The sequence below is a fragment of the Jaculus jaculus genome, chromosome 2, assembly GCF_020740685.1.
Source record: "Jaculus jaculus isolate mJacJac1 chromosome 2, mJacJac1.mat.Y.cur, whole genome shotgun sequence".
Classification (NCBI taxonomy): Eukaryota; Metazoa; Chordata; class Mammalia; order Rodentia; family Dipodidae; genus Jaculus; species Jaculus jaculus.
Genome location: NC_059103.1, coordinates 57,314,933 through 57,333,375, shown reverse-complemented (window position 1 = coordinate 57,333,375; position 18,443 = coordinate 57,314,933). Strand labels below are relative to the sequence as shown.

The 18,443-nt window shown below is 44.9% G+C and overlaps 1 protein-coding gene across 15 annotated transcripts in view; it reads left to right on the top strand.

Annotated features, from left to right (window-relative positions):
* Window positions 1–18,443, top strand: part of Myt1l (myelin transcription factor 1 like) — a 456,412-nt gene that overhangs the window by 348,888 nt on the left and 89,081 nt on the right. For 11 of the 15 annotated variants that reach the window (XM_045143668.1, XM_045143670.1, XM_045143672.1 and 8 more), the window contains 5 exons: window positions 3,408–4,385; window positions 8,811–8,945; window positions 13,134–13,224; window positions 15,023–15,130; window positions 17,512–17,726. In XM_045143668.1, coding sequence (XP_044999603.1) covers window positions 3,408–4,385; window positions 8,811–8,945; window positions 13,134–13,224; window positions 15,023–15,130; window positions 17,512–17,726 — 1,527 coding nt within the window. The remainder of the gene's footprint in view (window positions 1–3,407; window positions 4,386–8,810; window positions 8,946–13,133; window positions 13,225–15,022; window positions 15,131–17,511; window positions 17,727–18,443) is intronic. The other 4 variants (XM_045143677.1, XM_045143678.1, XM_045143674.1 and 1 more) reach the window with 1 other exon arrangement.

The following is an 18,443-nucleotide window of genomic DNA, read 5'->3' as shown; positions in this document are numbered from 1 at the left end:
CCCATAATTATGAGTTGACTGTATGTGAAAATGGCATTCTTGGCCAAAATTTAAATACTGGTAACTGTAAACATGACATTAACCTATAAGAAATTTTGGCCAAGAATCCCATTTTCACAGCCACCATTTCACTGCTACCACTCACAGAGCCTAAGGTGACACTGAGCCTGAGTAATTTGACCATTCAGCAGGCTGTCTGCAGACACATTCCCTATTGGCTGCTTCCAGATTCCTTCCACGCATTGGCTAGTTCCCCCAAGCATCTGTTCTGGGGAAGAATGCTCCATAAGACTTGCTACCACCCATGCCAGGCTCTTTGAATACAAAAAGTCTTCAAGCATCCCAGTGGGGACTTGAAAGAGGACTTCAGAAAGGGCCAGGACGTTTTATTATCTTCACTTTACAAATGAACTAATTATGACTCTGAAAGGTCACCGTCATTGTACAATCAGTGAGCAGCAAAGGAGTGATGGGCTGGTCACATACGTCCCACAGTTACCGAAGTCTACACAAACATGCTCCTGCTACACTTCCCTGAGAGAGGCTGCCTGGTGTGCACAGTGGAGAAAACTACATTCTCCATGTTCTCTAACAGGGAAGAGACAGACCCCTTCTCAGATTCGTGTGTTAATATGGCTGGGGTGTTATGAAAAGAAGCTTGCCCATTTTTCTTTTTTAAGATTTTTATTTTTATTTATTTATTTGATAGACAGAGAAAGAGGCAGAGAGAAAGAGGGAATGGGTGAACCAGGGTCTCCAGCCTCTGCAAACGAACTCCAGATGCATGTGCCACCTTGTGGATCTGGTTTACATGGGTCCTGGGGAATGGTCCTTTGTCTTCATGGGCAAGTACCTTAACTGCTAAGCCATCTCTCCAGCCCCCATTTTTCTTTTCACCTTCTTGTGAGAATGGGACATAGGTTGAGTAGTGAGATTGGTAGATAATATCTGATCACCCATGGGTTCTCACTCCTTGGCAATGCCATATTGCAGGGCAGAGGGTGAGACCTGAAGACCATCCTGACATAAACATATGGTGATTGAACAAACTTGTACCTACATCACCTTCTGGGAAGGTGAAGCAACTCGTAAGACCCTGTCTTCTTCCAGCATAGGGATCCCTATGGCTTGACACACAGTAAGGAAGATTACAAGGCTGTCATCTCCAGTGATCACCTCCTTCTTCAAGATCTTTAGGATCATAGGATGAGTCCCTCACTTTCTCTGGGAGAAAATCATGGAACTAGTGAATCCTACTTGACTGTGGGTCCTTCTTTGACTCAGCTTTGAAAATGTTTTGATGTGTGGCCCCTCCTATCTTATTTTCAAACCATGCCTTCTAAATTTGTCCCTTGGTTTGTTCCATATGGGTAGTGGTGATGGCCGTCCAGACCATCATGGTTGTGTACAAACCACATAGCCTTGTCACCCCAAGAATGTTCCAGTTATAGCCCATGCATACTACCACAAAGTGCATTGGAAGGAATAGAATGTTTGTGTTCCCAGAGGTTCATTAGAACAGGATACGCTCAGCTCCCGAAAGCAGAACTGCCAGCCAATGGCAAGTGTGGGCTTCAGATCCACCTGGCCACAGTGGTTGTGTTTGCTAGTTTGTTTTCTGTCATTTTGCTGCTCGTTAAGGACGTACTTATTCTTATAATAAGGGGAAAGACGCTGAGGTAATGTGATAAAACAAAGGAGGTTACATCCAGAAGAGAGATACATATAACCTCTCTCTAATATATGATGAATTGAACTTGCTGTTGATTGGGAGGTAGGTTAGATCTTAAGTATTTGTTGACTCCAAGTGGGATAACAGGGATGTTATTTTCAGTTATTGCTATATTGAGCTCAAAATCTTTACTCACTAACCAAGCCTTTTCTGCATAAAATCCATAAGGAAAGCACCAGAGATTCAGTATCTCAACTGTAGTCAGCTGGTGTTCTGAGCATGTCGATATGCCTCATTCCTTCAGATCATTACCACACAGTGAAAGTTCTCCTCACTCTGCTGTTTGTATCATGGAAACACAGGAAAGATGTGAACTGGCATCTATTAACCATCCTATTGAAGGGGTGGGTACACCGACAGCCCATGTATTCCTATCTATGTTTTGCAATGCAGAGTTGTGAATAGAGATTCAGACCCCAGTGGTGTCTGGTAAAAATGGTGTCTGGTTTCTGATGAAATAGAGAGGTTTGCATCATGGTTTACATTGGATTTGTAGAAGTTTCTCTAAATACATTCTGGTTTGGGGGTCAAGTACAACATTTATTCTGTATTATTTCTCCCAATACATGCAAATTTCCTCAAGCCAGTGAGCTTGGTTAGTACAGCACCACTGCATGTCAAATGAAATGGTGGATGGTGCTGTGATGTCTGACAACCTCCTCCCAATGGTTTGTGATTTGTGATTTTTGTTTATTTGTTTGTTTGTTTGTTTTTGAGAGTAGCCCAACAGACTGGCCTATTTTTTTTAAGAGAGAGAGAATATGAGAGAACTCGTGCACTAGGGCATCCAGCCATTGTTATTGAACTCCAGATGCATGTGCCACCTTGCACACTTGTATCGCCTTGCACGCCTGGCTTTCTTGGGATCTAGTGAGTTAAACATGGGTCCTTAGGCTTCACAGGAAAGCACCTTAGCCACTAAGCCATCTATCTCTCCTGCCCACAATCTGGTTTTTATAGACATTTGGTAATTAGTCACATTATGTCTACCAGACATCTCCATACAGATGGAACAGGGACATGAGAGGCATTTCCCACTTCCGTGTGGAGTTTCTGTCCCATCACTATGGGCCACAGTACACTGACTGAAAGCTATCAGAATCAAAGGAACGTCCCAACTCAGCCCCAGGGTGTGCATGTGGCAGGGAGCTCCCTCCCAAGGTAGCCTTGCTATATGACTGACTCCTCAGAAATCTCAGACTAACTCCATGTTGCCTTGAAAATAGGCCACTTATACATTATTGTGGAAACTATCTGTCTGAAAGTTAACAAAAAGGAAAGTTCAAGAAGTTTTAGAAAGTTTGATAGCAAGATAAATGTGTTTCATATACTACTGCCAGCTCTAAGTAAAACCAAGGCAGGTGATAAAGTCTAGGACTTAGAAATAAAGCTGTGCATCTTAATATTATGTTTGCCATACTTCTTGGTTGGCAAAGATGAACTGAAGCTGAGCAGCTCATGGTAAGTTTCTTAAGTGGCCTCCTGCTCTTTAGCACAATTCACTTTCTTTATGCCAACATGTTCCACCCCACAGCAGGCCTGACCTAAGGTTCTTTTCTAGGCCAAACCGAGTTTAACTGACTGACAGCTAGCTATCCACGCTGCAGTGGTACACTTCAAAGCCTAGCCACTTTTCTCTTTTCTTTTCCTTCTTGTCTTCTCTGTTTCTTTGCAGAAGACCATCAGTTGAACTGTCATAGCACTCGAATAATGCAGGACACAGAAAAGGACGACAACAATAATGACGAATATGACAACTATGATGAACTGGTGGCCAAGTCGTTGCTGAATCTTGGCAAAATTGCTGAGGATGCTGCATATCGGGCTAGGACTGAGTCAGAAATGAACAGCAATACCTCAAATAGCCTGGAAGATGACAGTGACAAAAATGAAAATCTGGGTCGAAAAAGCGAACTAAGTCTAGATCTAGACAGTGATGTCGTTAGGGAAACAGTGGACTCCCTGAAGCTGTTAGCACAAGGACATGGCGTTGTGCTATCAGAGAACATCAATGACAGAAGTTACACAGATAGTATGTCACAGCAAGATGGGAGAAATATGAATTATGTCATGTTGGGAAAGCCCATGAACAACGGACTCATGGAGAAGATGGTGGAGGAAAGTGACGAGGAGGTGTGTCTGAGCAGCCTGGAGTGTCTGAGGAACCAGTGTTTCGACCTGGCCAGGAAGCTCAGCGAGACCAACCCTCAGGAGAGGAGCCAGCCACCCAATGTGGGCATGCGCCAGCATGTCCGGCAAGAGGATGACTTCCCTGGGAGGACGCCGGATAGGAGTTACTCAGACATGATGAATCTCATGAGGCTGGAGGAGCAGCTGAGCCCCAGATCTAGAACGTTCTCCAGCTGTGCCAAGGAGGATGGGTGTCATGAGAGGGATGACGATACCACCTCAGTGAACTCAGACAGGTCTGAGGAGGTGTTTGACATGACCAAGGGCAATCTGACTCTTCTGGAGAAAGCCATTGCCTTGGAGACAGAGAGGGCAAAGGCCATGCGCGAGAAGATGGCCATGGATGCCGGGAGGAGGGATAACCTGAGATCCTATGAGGACCAGTCTCCAAGACAGATGCCCGGGGAGGACAGAAAGCCCAAATCCAGTGACAGCCATGTCAAAAAGCCATACTATGGTAAAGGTAATATTTCTACCTAACGTAAGTTGCCTCAGGCAAATGGGAGCTAAGTGAAGGATGTTGATAATCTCTGCATAAGTATTAATCATGCTAAATCTAATCTCTGACACATATTTTTAGTTTATTCCAGAGCTATACTTTGTGATAATGTTTCTGAAGAGGAAATAAAATATTTTTTTCTGATAAATGCATAAAGCAGCTCTCTGTGCTATTATGAGAGCAGTTGGATCACATGACATTTAGAGGAAAGTGCTTCCTTGGGAAGACAGGATCTAAATACAAGCACACCCTATGATGGACAACATTAGGACAAGGCTGAGTTGTCACAAAGGAACCATGATCCATGTTGATAAGAAATGAGACACTTTCTTCATAAATTGGATTGGGTAGAAGGCTTCATGACTTATAAAAGTATCACCAAGTGATAGTTATTGATGAAACTGCCCCTTTAGAAAACACCCCAAATGGAATTGAATAGAAATGAGATGACCAATGACATAAGATAAGGACAGTGGCCACACATTAATTATCCAAGATAATCAGCAATGGGAACCATTTGCTATGCAAGGCGTGGAATAGCCCTAGTTGAAATCAATAGAAATTTCCTTAGAATATACCCCCTCACTAACTCCATTGTGTTCTGGAAATTAGGGCTCTCTCCTCAAATGTAGTTTCTTCTAAATTGCTCAAAACTATCCAACATGAGGGTTTCAGCTGAATTTTACTTAATGAAATTTGTGGGATATATTTATATCTATATTTCACCATGTATATTACAAATGTATAGTAAGTATGTCACACATGTCTACCTGACTGGGTGGCTTTGTGTGTATGGTAGTTACAGTATTCAGCTGCAATGGGACATAGGTCCCTTCCTCACTCAGAAGACTCATAGAGCTAAGTTAGAAGCAATTCCAACAATGAAATTGGTAGCTTCTTAAATCCTTTCTACATTATCTCCCCCCAAAATGTTTCTTTTTCTGCTTTTCATTTTAACCTGTGTTTTATGAATACTGAGTTTCCTCACTGTGGACCTGATCATGAGATTCAGGAATTTAATGTGACAAACTTTGAACAGTCAGGAAGACTGCACCTCTCCTGTCTTGGCTCGCCCAGGTGTGTTCTCTCCTCTCAATGTGCATGCATGGCTCTGTGCTCAATTGAGTATTACTATGAGAAAATTCTAGCTGGAAGGGAACCTAGCCAGAGCTCCACAGTTTCTGGTTGACAAGTACGTGGATATGGGTGGCCCTTTCTGCCATGGAGGTGAGCTCAGTCCACTGAAGGAATGCAGCAAGATGGAGGGTGTTTTACTAAACGAACTAGTCTTAGTACAGGAGCACCAGGCTTGCCTTGGGCCCCATGGAGACTAAGAAACCTAGCACCTGTGTCTTGAGTTATGGAACTAGCCTTGTGAATAACAGTTGCTAAAATTAGCTATTAGAAACTTTTAGTTGAAATTTTGAGAATTGTTTAAAAATCAAACATTTTTTGAATGAAGTTGTGCCTTCCAATATGACTGCTGCTGTTCAAATATATTTTGGGCTTGTGTTTTAGAATTCTAAATAGACACGCCGAGGATGGAGCTCAGGCCCCGAGAAGCATAGTGAGTGATATATGCTCACAGAGGCCAATTGGCCATCGTGGAGTCCCCATCACCATGGTTACTGTGATTCCTGTGGTCCTCTAAACTCAGAGCCTTATGCAAATTCTGTCTCTCTCTCTCTCTCTCTCTCTCTCTCTCTCTCTCTCTCTCTCTCTCTCTCTCTTTCTCTCTCTCTCTTGCTTTGTTGTTATTTTGCTTTGCTTTTGTGAAATAATGGAACACAAACTGCTTGCTTCCCTTGTACAAATGGGGCAGGGGAGAGGAAGAACCATAACACTAGCATTTACTGAGAAGAAGAGAGGTTGAAATTTGTCATGAAGTACAAGACATTGATTTCTACCTCTTCTAAAGTTATTTCTGATTTCTATAGGCATTTTCAGCACTATCCCAAGTTCTCCTGAATATATCTATAGTTATAATCAGATCCACAAACAAATAAAGTCACACAAAGCCAAAAAAAAAAGGAAGAAAGGAAGGAAAAAGAGGAGGAAGGAGAGGAAAAGTGAATCAAAGAGATTAAGTCTCTCTTGATAAAAACAAGAAGTCAAGACATGATATCTCATTGACACAGCCAGTTAGATAAAGGCAGCAGCTGTCCCACACATCTGAGGACTCTGTTTTGGCTACTTTGTTCCTGCTGTAAGATGAGCAGACACATGTAACTGATTTGAAGTACCAATGAATGATATTTCTAAAATCTTGAGTTGCTGTAAAAGAACTTCCTCTGCTTTCTACACAAGCCCTCCCCGGCTCCCTATACTGAAGGCAGACAAGCTGAACCCAGCACACTTTTTTTTTTGTATTAAGTTGTTTCAAGGATTCTGGTTCATTACCTTGTGTGTTGGCTTGTTCCATTGTTTCACGCTTGCTTATATGTATTTGGACTACAAGAAATAAGAAATCAAGAGGAGGTAATGGTAAAGGCATCCCCTAGGCCCTTCTCAGCCAAGACCCAGGCATGGAGAGGAGAGGACGCACTTCCCGTCTTCCAAACACTGCAGCTTTTGAGCCCCATTGCTTTGATAAAGATCTACTTACTTCCAAAACTCTTGGAATCTGTGAAACCCTAAGCATGCTGATTTCACATTCTCTTAATGGTTAACATGATTAATAATTGTCATAAATTATTTTCTTATCCTCTACAAGTTATTTATATCTAGTTAAAAATCTCATTATTTTAAAAAATCAACACTTTTCTTTGAAACTGTTAATATCTACTTACTATTTTATAACATGAATTAACTCTTTCCAATGTCATAAAATCCTTCAAAAAGCAATAAAATACTTGGCTTTCATTTGCAAATCTCAGGTTTTAGAAACTGAAGAACCACCATAAAAGTTTGGGTTTGTTTGTGGACGATATGAGCCAACTATAGGGTCAGGGCCAATAACTGACAATACCAGGGAGAGCTTCCTTCCAACCCCAGCGCTGGCTTTAGCGGTTCTGGCAGCCCCTGACAGGAATACTGCATAAACTACATTGCTGTCATAAAAGGAAGGGAAAGTGCTTTCATATCAACATACTAGCATGTAACAATTCCTGGGAACCCTTTGTCTATTTCAATTTCTTAAGAATCACTTAAGAAAGTCTATAAGATTATAAGAATTTAAAAATCAAACCGGGCTTGGTGGCTGATGCCTGTAATCCAATCAGAAGGCTGGGGCAGGAGGATTTCTGTGAATTTGAGGCTAGCTTGCGCTACCATCAAGGCTGGCCTAACTGATACGGTATCCACATAAAAAAAATTAAACCTTTAAAGAAAAATTTAACTCCAGAATTCTCAGGACCATATAGTAGCCCCTGTCTGTTGATCTGAGCATCTGGTTTTTACAAAATAGCTCTGTATCATAGGGCATCACATCCTTAGAATTAGAATTTGGCCTATGCTGGCCTCAGGAGTACTTTCTTGTACAAGGCATGACAATGAACTGTGGTCAATTCCAGGTATAGAAATTATTCTATTGGCAATATGGTTCTATCTCTGGCATTTAACATCCAATTCTGGACCAAACGTCTGCTCTGATTGGCTCTTGGCTGGCACGCGGAGCAGCTGGTAGTGCTCTAGAGCAGCCTGACCTCCTACTTTGTGTATGCATGCACAGCCTTACAGGAGCCTTCCTCGGGTTCCAAGCACAGACGAAGAAATCAAAACCAATGGTTGCTCCAGCGGCTTCTGAAGCGTTTTTGATTACCCATCACCCTGCCAGGTGGGATCGCCGCCCTCTCGGTCATCTGCTTACAGTGCCTTCTGAGAGTTCAGATGGTTTTCCAAAACGGGCTGAATTGCTCTGCTAAGAAACAGTATCTCTTAACCTCAGAGAGCAAAGTTTGATGCCTGGAAAATTTTACAGCTCATAGAGCATGCAACCAGAGCTTTCAGTAAGAAGGAATCAGCTGAAGGGCTGTGAACAGAATCCTGCTCTGGTTGAATTGCACAGAGAAATTGCCAATGACGATAGTGTGGAGTTTTGTTCTCTAAGAAGGCCACTGTCTCATCACTACTTACATTGATTTCTTTGAGCAACATAGCTTATCATGTAACACACGGGAAACCAATTAACCAAGTGTTAAGGTTAAAAATAGGCGCTTTTTTTCTTTAGGATGAAAATTGAAATACTTTTCTGATTCATGATAACACTGTGTAAGGTTGGAAAAAATTACCCAAGCCCAAAAGCTACAGAAACAAAGGTCTGATGTCCAGCCTGTCCCTGACTCCTGCCTTATTTCTTTGTTTAGCAAAGGTCTCTTCAGTTTGCTGGATAACCGCATGTGTCTTCAGTTGGTAAACATTCATTCTCTTGGCACCTGTTGTCGCTTTTAGATCCCTCAAGAACAGAAAAGAAAGAGAGCAAGTGTCCAACCCCCGGGTGCGATGGAACCGGCCATGTAACTGGGCTTTATCCGCATCACCGCAGTCTGTCTGGATGCCCGCACAAAGATAGGGTCCCTCCAGAAAGTAAGTCCGTGTCTCTCCACTCCCCGGGGCGTGTGAGCGCTCCAGCTCTGTCAATCATCCCCTCCTAATCTCATCTCCATGGCACCTCAGTGCAGTGGTCATCGACGAGGCCCCTTCCAAGCCTGATGGGCACCCCTAGAAACCACCTCCTTCAGCCCCTGGGTCTCCTTGGTACCAGCCCCTGAAAGTAACTCACCCTGAAGCCTGAGTTCCAGGAAGGAGGCTCTCACATCCATGTGGGTTCTGCTTGAGGCCTCAGTTCTGCTTGCACTGAACCTCAGGCAGGTGATTTCTCTACTTGTTCTCACAGCTCGTAGAACTGAGCTAGGTAGTCTTTAAGAGCCCATCCAGCACTAGCCTGCTAGGAATCCCTGGAGCTGAGGCCTGGAGATGCCTTCTGCCCCAGTACCTGGGCTTCTGATCATTGCCCATCAGCATTTAGAGCTGGAGCACTGCTACATCTTAACGTACAAAATCCTTCACAGCACAGTTGCCCTGCCATAGACAAATGGGTTTAAATCTAGTGAGGTTTTTTTATTTTTTTCATTTTTTTCTAATAGATAGTCTCTGATAATGTAAAATGATCTATGAAAAAATAAAGTTTCTTTTACAACTGAAATGGCACACACCCTTTTTGGTGTATCTTTCTCTTGGCGATAAATATGCCAGCTATATGAAATCAATGAGGGGCAGCTATCCAGGACATAAACATATTTTCAGAAATGAGTGAGTTTACAAGTGATCCTGGTTTTGAGCCTATAGTGTTCTGGGTATCCTCTTCCAATAGCTTCCAGTGAGGAAGATGGCTCACAGCATGGCAACATGACTAGCTGGTTTTTAATGGCATTTTGAGGTCCACTCTATTAGCTTGGCACCCTTGACGTACTTGTGAAGCAAACCTGTCAGAGAGCAGGGTGACTCTTTGTACTTATACAACCTTAGATATAGGGAAAGCTGAATACTCTCAGGTAAAATATTTTTAGAAGCTATTTTGACTCCAGGCCTACTAAAATAATACACTCCTGTTTCCTGTAACGATTTAGAGCGCTAATGTGAATTGTTGTGATGATGAACAAATCCAGGTGTGGCTACAATCCCGTGTGTTACATGACAGGGAGACGCATGGTTGACGACAGTGGCTTCCACGTGTGAGCACACCGTGGTGGGTGCTTGGCTGGCACCTGCAAGCACTGACCCATTCGATGCCATAAACCCTGCAGGGGAGCATTACCCTGTTTTCCAGATAAGGAACATGGGAACCAGGGACCAACACCGTTCTCCTTTAAGGATTATCACAGTGGCTGGCAATGGACGGGCTTATCTGAGCAAGTGCTCACCAGCCTGAGTCAGTAACTAGACTCAGCTGAAAAACGCTTCTGCCTCCCAACCCTGTCATCTCCTCTGAACCCTGGGTGTGACATTCCCGTCTGAATCCTGACCTGCTGTGTGGCATGCCGCAGGTTCTCTGTACAAAATAAAACTCTAGGGCCAAGAGCTAGGAGAAAGGGTGTTTGGGGGTGGGGGCTTTTCTTCAGGCCATAGACATTTTGCCTTCAAAGCAAAAGGTTAGTTCTGTCTATGGAAAAGAGGTCTTTTGGGTCAGGCATGGTGGCACACGCCTTTATTCCCAGCACTCGGGAGGCAGAGGTATGAGGAACACTGTGAATTCAAGACCACCCTGAGACTACATAGTGAATTCCAGGTCAGCCTGGGCTAGAGTGAGACCCTACCTCAAAAAAAAAAAAAGAAAAAAAGAGGTCTTCTGGACTCCATGTTTTCATAGGAAAAGTCTAGATATGGTAGAAAGATGGTTGTACTCTGAAGAGCAGAAAGCTGGATAAATCTGTATCTGCCACTGTCAACTACACTTGGGGTGACTTTAGCAAGGCAAAAGCAAGACTGGAGTCTGTCCAGGCCTTACAGAGTCATAGCATGTCTGCAAAGAAAGCATTCCTAAAGTTGGCATGGTAACGCACATCTGTAATCCCAGCACTTGGGAAGTGGAGGCAGGATGATTACTGGTTCGAAGCCAGCCTCATCTACGTCGAACTTGCCTCCCACTCCCACCCTCCCCCACACACAGACACAAAAGGAAAAAGGAGAAAAGAGAGATGGGGAGGAAAGGAAAGGAGGAAGGGAAAGAGAAAAAGGGAAGCATTTGTTCATGAATACTTTTTCGTGATACCACAGAAATTTAAAGGAAACACATAATACAGGCTTCCATAGTAGTGTTTTGGTTTTACTCTTGTGGACGGGCTCCCCCAGTCCATTTCCATCCAGTTGAATTCAGTGAAGGGCTCGGTTGCTGCCATACACAGTTGGGAAGGAAGATGGCACCACAGAAGAGATGGCTTTTCCCTTAAGAAGCCTTCAGCCTGAATCCAGCCAGGGTCTCCCACCACCGTCACCACATGCCACAGCCTGGCAACACACACTGGCCAGCGCGTTTTGGGTGTCCTGAGGATGCCACCCTTTTGAGAAGATGAGAAACTAGACTGAGTGGCTCAGGGAGAAGACATGAAGTGGGAGCTAAGGAGTAGCCCAAGCAGAGGCTTCGCAGTGAGCGTACTCAAAGGTCAGGCAGAAGAAGAGACAGCAAACTGGGACAAATGGCATTTCTGAGAAGTCCCCGGTAAGAAGGCCAGGCCTGAGGCTCCGCAGGAGCCCAGGAGGAAGGGCAGCCAGGGACTGGTTTAAAGCTGCTGGTTTAAAAAGCCCATGTGGCTGCTTCAGAAAAGGGTGAAAGAATAACAGAGCGGGGTGACACAAGCTGTAGAAGTCAAGAAACAATTCAAGACTGAGACGACCCAGGCAACCCCAGACAGAGGAAGCAAGCCCCTCCCGCTGCAGGCATGCACAGGCCGAGGCACCTGTGTCTCTCCTTAGCAAGAGACAGATGCAGTCAGCTTGAGCTCTACAACATAGCCAAGCTGCAGTGGTGCTTGCAATCTCCAGAAAAGACTTTATAGTAGAAACTGTGGGCATAGAGGGAAAAGAAAGGTGTGTATTAAGGCAATAGGAAAGCTGAGTCAAAGAAAGTGTGCCATGCCATTCTACAGGGGCAATGGGAGAAGACCAGAGAATGAATGGCATGTGTCAATGGAAGTCCTGGCAGAAAGAGAAGAGGTTAGGTGAGACAGCACAGTAAAGAATTGACTTGAAAGACAAAGGCTCATCCTCTAAAGCAGGTACTTGTGCCTAGACCTCAGACAGGAGAACCCCTGGGCTCATTCCAGGTTCCCACAGGAAATCAGCAGAAGGCTGACTCGGCATTTTTGATCCCCATTTACCAACCATCAGCTGTGAAAGCTCAAAGACAAAACTTCAATGAGCTCTGTTTCTAAAAAGCCAGAGGCTCCATAGACAGAGCCAGGTGGCATTGGTGGTGGTGCATAGACACGTGCAGATTGCAGGACAGAGGAAGCCATTGCTCTAGACAAAGAGGAAAAGCAGAGGAACACAACGATGTAAGAGGGGTGGGCCTGTGTGGAGTCTTGGCATCCCCAGGACTCCTAAGCCCACAAGCCTTCCCAGATAGAGTAGTAGAGTGGTCACTAACATCCAAAGAGGGGGATCAAAACAAGCCCAAGCATTTCCACCTCTAGTTGGCTTACACAGCCTCCCCTAAGACCAGCAAACAGTGCCCTCACTCAAGAAGGTATCCTTCCTGTCCTTCCCATTTGTTGACTTCATGTGGTGAGAGTGCGTAGCTCTTAACACTCCAGCTCATGCTACTGAATACTCAAGAAGGTACTTGTTTCCCAAACAAAAAGTGACTGCACTTAAAGTTGGGGGTTTCTACTCACTTCCAGTGCACTTTCAGAAGTTCGTGTTTCCAAAGCATAGGCATGTTTCTAAAATGCCCAGGCTACGTGCTGTTACATGGCTGATCAGCGCCCGGTGCTGGGGAGGCCCTTGCTTCCCTGTTCCCTCCGGATTATTCAGTGGCCATGTGCTCTGGCCCCCACAGCAGCCCGCCAGCACATCTCGCTTTGCATGCCCATCTGGTGCAGTCAGACAACCTTCTTTCTCTTCCCACATGTGTTCTCTGGTCATGCTCATCACAGACGTTTGTAGGATTGTCTGTTACAAACTAATCCAGCCTCTATTAAAACAAATGCATATGCTTGTACTCTGACAATTCTCTGTTTTAATGCTGAACTATTTTCTTTGCCTCTCCCTGTGAAGTTCTTGCCATGCATGAAAATGTGCTCAAGTGTCCCACTCCGGGCTGCACAGGGCGAGGGCATGTGAATAGCAACAGGAACTCACACAGAAGGTAAGCCACACCCGCCTGGGATCTATGCTGGAGGGAGCCATCCACAACCCCACCCCAGGGAGCTCTGTCCTGTCATGTGTCCCCTTCTTTCCCATGGAGACAGTGGCCCGCGGCATGTCACTTCTAAAGAGCAGAGAGTCAATCACATAGTGCATGGAAGGTGAACGGCTTAGCTGCCTTTTTTTGTGGATTAGACTTTTTTTAGTTATCTTGACCTTATTGGTGTAATGGGGCACCAGGTCCTCACAAGGTGCCCTTCTGGGTACAGTGTCTGAAGATAGAAACCACGTCCATGTCAGTTTTAATGAGCATCGTGGAATGGATCCATCTTCCCATGTAGAAGGGACTGGTCTATTACTTACCATGCAGGACAGTGAGCTAGAACCCAGCAATGCTGTGTCATGTGTGACTGACTTAGCTGTCCTTGCAACTCCACTGATGCCCCAAGCCATCAGCACAGATATCATTAAAATACTACCAAATATCCAAAAGTGCTGGGGGTGTACTTGGGGTGATGGTGCTCTGGGTGTCTAACTTTAACTAGATGATCACTGGAAATACACAAGGTGAAAAATCACACCTTGATGTGTGACAAGATCATCCAGTTCTCTTCCCTGTCCTCTTCAGACTTGAGAGATACTAAATTCCTCATAAAACCCAGCTCAGAACCGGGCTTTCTCTTTGCAATAGCAGAAAGTGACCGTTAAGGTCTGTTTTCCTGTGGTTTCAGCCTCCAATAGCTCACATAAAATTATACCTAGAATAAGCTATGAAATTCCTCTCAATTTTTGTTTTTGGACTCATTATTTGCTAACAATTAACTGGGTTTCTTGTATTAAGTTTATGATGGAATATTGCAGTTCTGGGCCCCTCTGAGGCTTTCTGGTGCTGATTCTGCTGGAGGGCTGAGACAACAGAAATCAGAGCTCCACTAGGTCCCCGCTGGGTCTTCACAGTATTAATGCCTTCATTAGACCTTGGTGCCACATGACTGGGCTTGGGTGCATGCCTGCACACATCGGTAATAAACACAGAGGCTTGTGGTGGAGACGCCATAAATTTTGTGAAGAAGCAGCTCAAACGTAAAGACTCACCAATCCCCTCCTCTCCCATATTACTCACCTGAGCTAGTTGCCAACCCATTCAACTGCAGGGCCTCAGGCCTCTGAGTCCTCCCTTCCCTTTTCTGCCCAAGTCAGACAGACTGCAATGCAAGGCCTGCAGGTGGTAGTGCTGTGGGATCAGCTCAGAGCGCCACCTGCTGGTCCAGCCACCAAATTGCCACTCTTGGGCTTGTGAAAAACTCCTTCCCCAGCTATTGCAACCTGACATCCAGAAAAGGCAAATGCCCCAAAAATACACCTCTGTCTGAAACTTTTTGTTTGTTTTTTAGAGCATGGTATGACTCTAGCACAGACTGACCTGGAATTCACGATGTAGTCTCAGGGTGGCCTTGAGCTCTCAGCGAATCTCCTACCTCTGCCTCCCAAGTGCTGGGATTAAAGGTGTGCTCCACCATGCTGTGCTCTCTGTCTAAAATTTAACCAGTTTGTGTTCTCTTAGCATGCTGTCTCTGGGCAAGACTAGTGCTGCTGTCAGCATTAGGTGTCAGGAGCGAGAAGGACCACCCCTAACCGATCACCCTCAGGGGACTGCGGCCAGGGCAGTTGGGAAATTCTCCCTGCTTCACCCCCTGGGGTTCTTCTTGGCTGGCTGTAGGACAGAGCACAGTGTGTGGCTTGGTGTGTAGCTGAGCCATTTGAGATTGCTTCATTGAGCCCCCTCTCTGTAATTGCAGCCTCTCTGGATGCCCTATTGCTGCGGCAGAGAAGCTGGCCAAGGCCCAAGAGAAACACCAGAGCTGTGAGGTGTCCAAGTCCAACCAGGCCTCGGACCGAGTCCTCAGGTATCCAACAAGAGTGTGTCCTTAATGGGATCATTCACAATCCATCCCAGTCATACCCCAAAGTACAGAACTGGGGACATTCCTGGAAGTGTGTGTGTTCTAGACAGAGAGAAGGTGTCAGGCTAGAAGTTGAAACCTGCCTCCTCCACCACACAGGGCTGGGGAGGGGGGGAGCCCAGAGGTCAGCATGCCTTCCAGGTGTCCAGTAGTGTCCCAATGTGACATTTTATAAGAATCGGACGTAGGTGTGTCTTGTGTTTTTTTCTGACCCTGATAGTTCACCATGGTATGCATGCGAGATGAAAGAGAAGCTTTGAAAAGTAATAAGACACCCGACACAATTTTATCTCAATTTGGGGCAGGGGCATGTCCTGACCTATGGATGGCACTGCTGATTTTGAAAACTGTAAGAGTGATGAGCACCACCTTGCAGATGCCTGGATGCCTTATGTATGAAAAGCTGTCAAAGTTGTCATCACCTTTTATCCTCAAACACCCTGGGATGTGGGTGGGAGTAGGCAGCATCACCACCATTTAACAAGCAAGACACCCAGAATGCAGGAGCTCATGACTTATCTGACGTCATTTGCCATAATGGAAAGGCCTGAGGTGCATCGGCTGGCTCAACCTTTTTCCAGCTTAGAAAGAGGATGATTGGCAGGTGAGGAAGCGGAGAAGCTCTACAGTCCCACAGCCCTCAAACACATCTCCCTCCTGCACAACCCTTCACAGCCACATGAGATCTCTGATAGTCATCTTGTATTCAGCTTTCTTAGTCTCATAGCAATGCCCTTGGCTGCACATGAATAGTGGCTGTCATCCTAATAGTCAGGCATGTGGATATTCTGTTTAGTGGACACCCACCATAGCTAAAAACTCAGGGCTAGCTCAGGGACATGTTTGTTGTCTGCATAAGTGAATGATGAACAATGTCTCTACAGATAAAGTATGTGGCTTGGGGCTTCTGCTGAGTTCCTTTATTGGACTAAGTCACTTGGAGAAAATAACTAGGTGAGGGTTAGGAACACCTTGTCAGCCCTATTTTATTGCATGGTTTTCTCAGTGATTAAATTCCCTTTCTCCTTCAGGAAAAAGTCGAAATACTTGTGGAAAATTAGTACTATTTAATGGAGGAGAACTAAGAAAGTGAAAATACCTATGATCCCACTACTTGACTACTCTATGAATTTTGATTTTTCTGTGTATGGGGATGACAACCTCTAAGAGCCTCCTGCCTGCCTCTTGGCTTCTTCACTGTGTTCATTTTTTTCAAAAGCAAAACTAAACTCTGAACAAGTGGTCAAATTTCCTCTTGTCCTCCCAGCTCTTTTATTTTTGGCCTGCTAAACACCAGACTTCCTCAGGTCCTTATTTAAAGAAGTTAAATATATATATTACATGAATCAGAAAGAGAAGAAATGATCAGAAAAGTCCCCTGAAATTCAGAGTTTGTGTCATTAGTTGTGCTGTACAAAAGTAGAAATGCCTGCGGGTGTTTTGTCAGTATCTGGTCCTTAAGAGAAATCTAAAACAATGGCTGTTGAGCATTTAAAACACTATGTATAAACATACATCTGTATCTATTCTGCAGGTCAGAAGGTAGGTAAAGGGCATAAGGGGGACTCTATAGCTTCTATTTGTGTCTAAAATAGTTTCCAATTAAAAGTCTAAGAATTCCACTTCTGAGATACACATACTTGTGAGCACACACACACACACACACACACACAGAGAGAGAGAGAGAGAGAGAGAGAGAGAGAGAGAGAGAGAGAGAGAGAGAAAGAAGACATGAGAATGAATAATAATCAAATGTTCCTACATTTAAATATTTTCCCAATGTCTAAAGGGAAGGACTTTTAGGTAAAAATATTGAAAGAAAACATGAATTCTCACCAAATGTTTCCCTACCTATTCAAGTAGATAAATTCTATCTAGGTCCCTAAGAATATACCTTCCACTCCTTTTATTTTTAAGGAAAATGTCTCACTTCTCATGTCATTTTGTGTGATTCTACTACTCTTTGTAACCTCTACAAAGACAATGTCTGTATGTCATATTTGCCCTTATGCTTGGGTCTCATATCTTCATCATAGACACCAGTCCTCCTGAAAGTGAGAGAGAAAAAGAGATCATTTGAAGTAGTTTATTTCTTGTTCTTTTTATCTCCTGTGTTGTCTTTTAGGCAGATATTTTATTTGGGGCTTTATAATTAAATCAAACTAATTCTCTTTTCAGAAAACTGACTTTTTCTTTCAGGAAACAAGACCTGAGAAAGATCCCAGATCTTTGGCCCATGCAGGAAGTAAGACGGGTTAGCATAGGCATGACCCATGTTGCATGCACGGCTGTGAGAAACCGCGCTGTTGTCTGTTTACTTCCAGGCCGATGTGTTTTGTCAAGCAGCTGGAGATCCCTCAGTATGGCTACAGAAACAATGTCCCCACCACCACGCCACGCTCCAACCTGGCCAAGGAGCTTGAGAAGTATTCCAAGACTTCATTTGAGTACAACACTTACGACAACCATACGTATGGCAAGAGAGCCATAGCTCCCAAGGTGCAAACCAGGGACATATCCCCCAAAGGATATGACGATGGTAGGAGGTGCACACTCTTATACATGAGAGACACATTGCCATTGATGTTGTTGTTGTGTGTATCCATGTCCTGCAGACCCGCCTGCATCCATGCACACCCAGTGCACGGGTGGCCAAAGGCACAGCATGGCCCTGTGCTGCATGCAGGCCCGTTGGCCCACCAGGGGCAGGTGGAGAAGCTGCGGGAAGGAGGGGGCACATTTTTCCACAATGACTCAACGGTGTTGGTCTCTGGCTGCTTACAGGAAGTAGACGGGGAGGCCCTAAGAGCCCTATGTTTCATGGTGTGGCTAAGACAGTGTCCTTGTCTAATATACTTCTTTTTAAGTCGTTGTCCAAGACAAGTCACACAGAAAGTACTGCATTGCTCTCTTCTGAGAAGCCCCACATTTCCTCAATGCTCTCCATGGTGACGCATGCTAGCAGCCTCTGGGGGGATGGCTTAGTCCAAGTTTTATGCCCAGGCTGCACCCCAGGTGGGTTAAACTGGGATCCTTGGGGTCCTCTGTGCACTGGTAGTTTTCAGATGCTACTCAAGGCTCTGCATGCAAGTGCAGCATGCATCCTGTGCCCTGTGAGCGGCTGAGCCTGAGCTCCTCTCTGTGAGGCTGAGAGACAGAAGCAAAGTTGGCCTCACCTGGGCCTCTGGGTCACTTGCTACCTTCCTAGAACTGATGTCACAGATGACCACAGGTCACTTGATCACTTTGGGGTCTC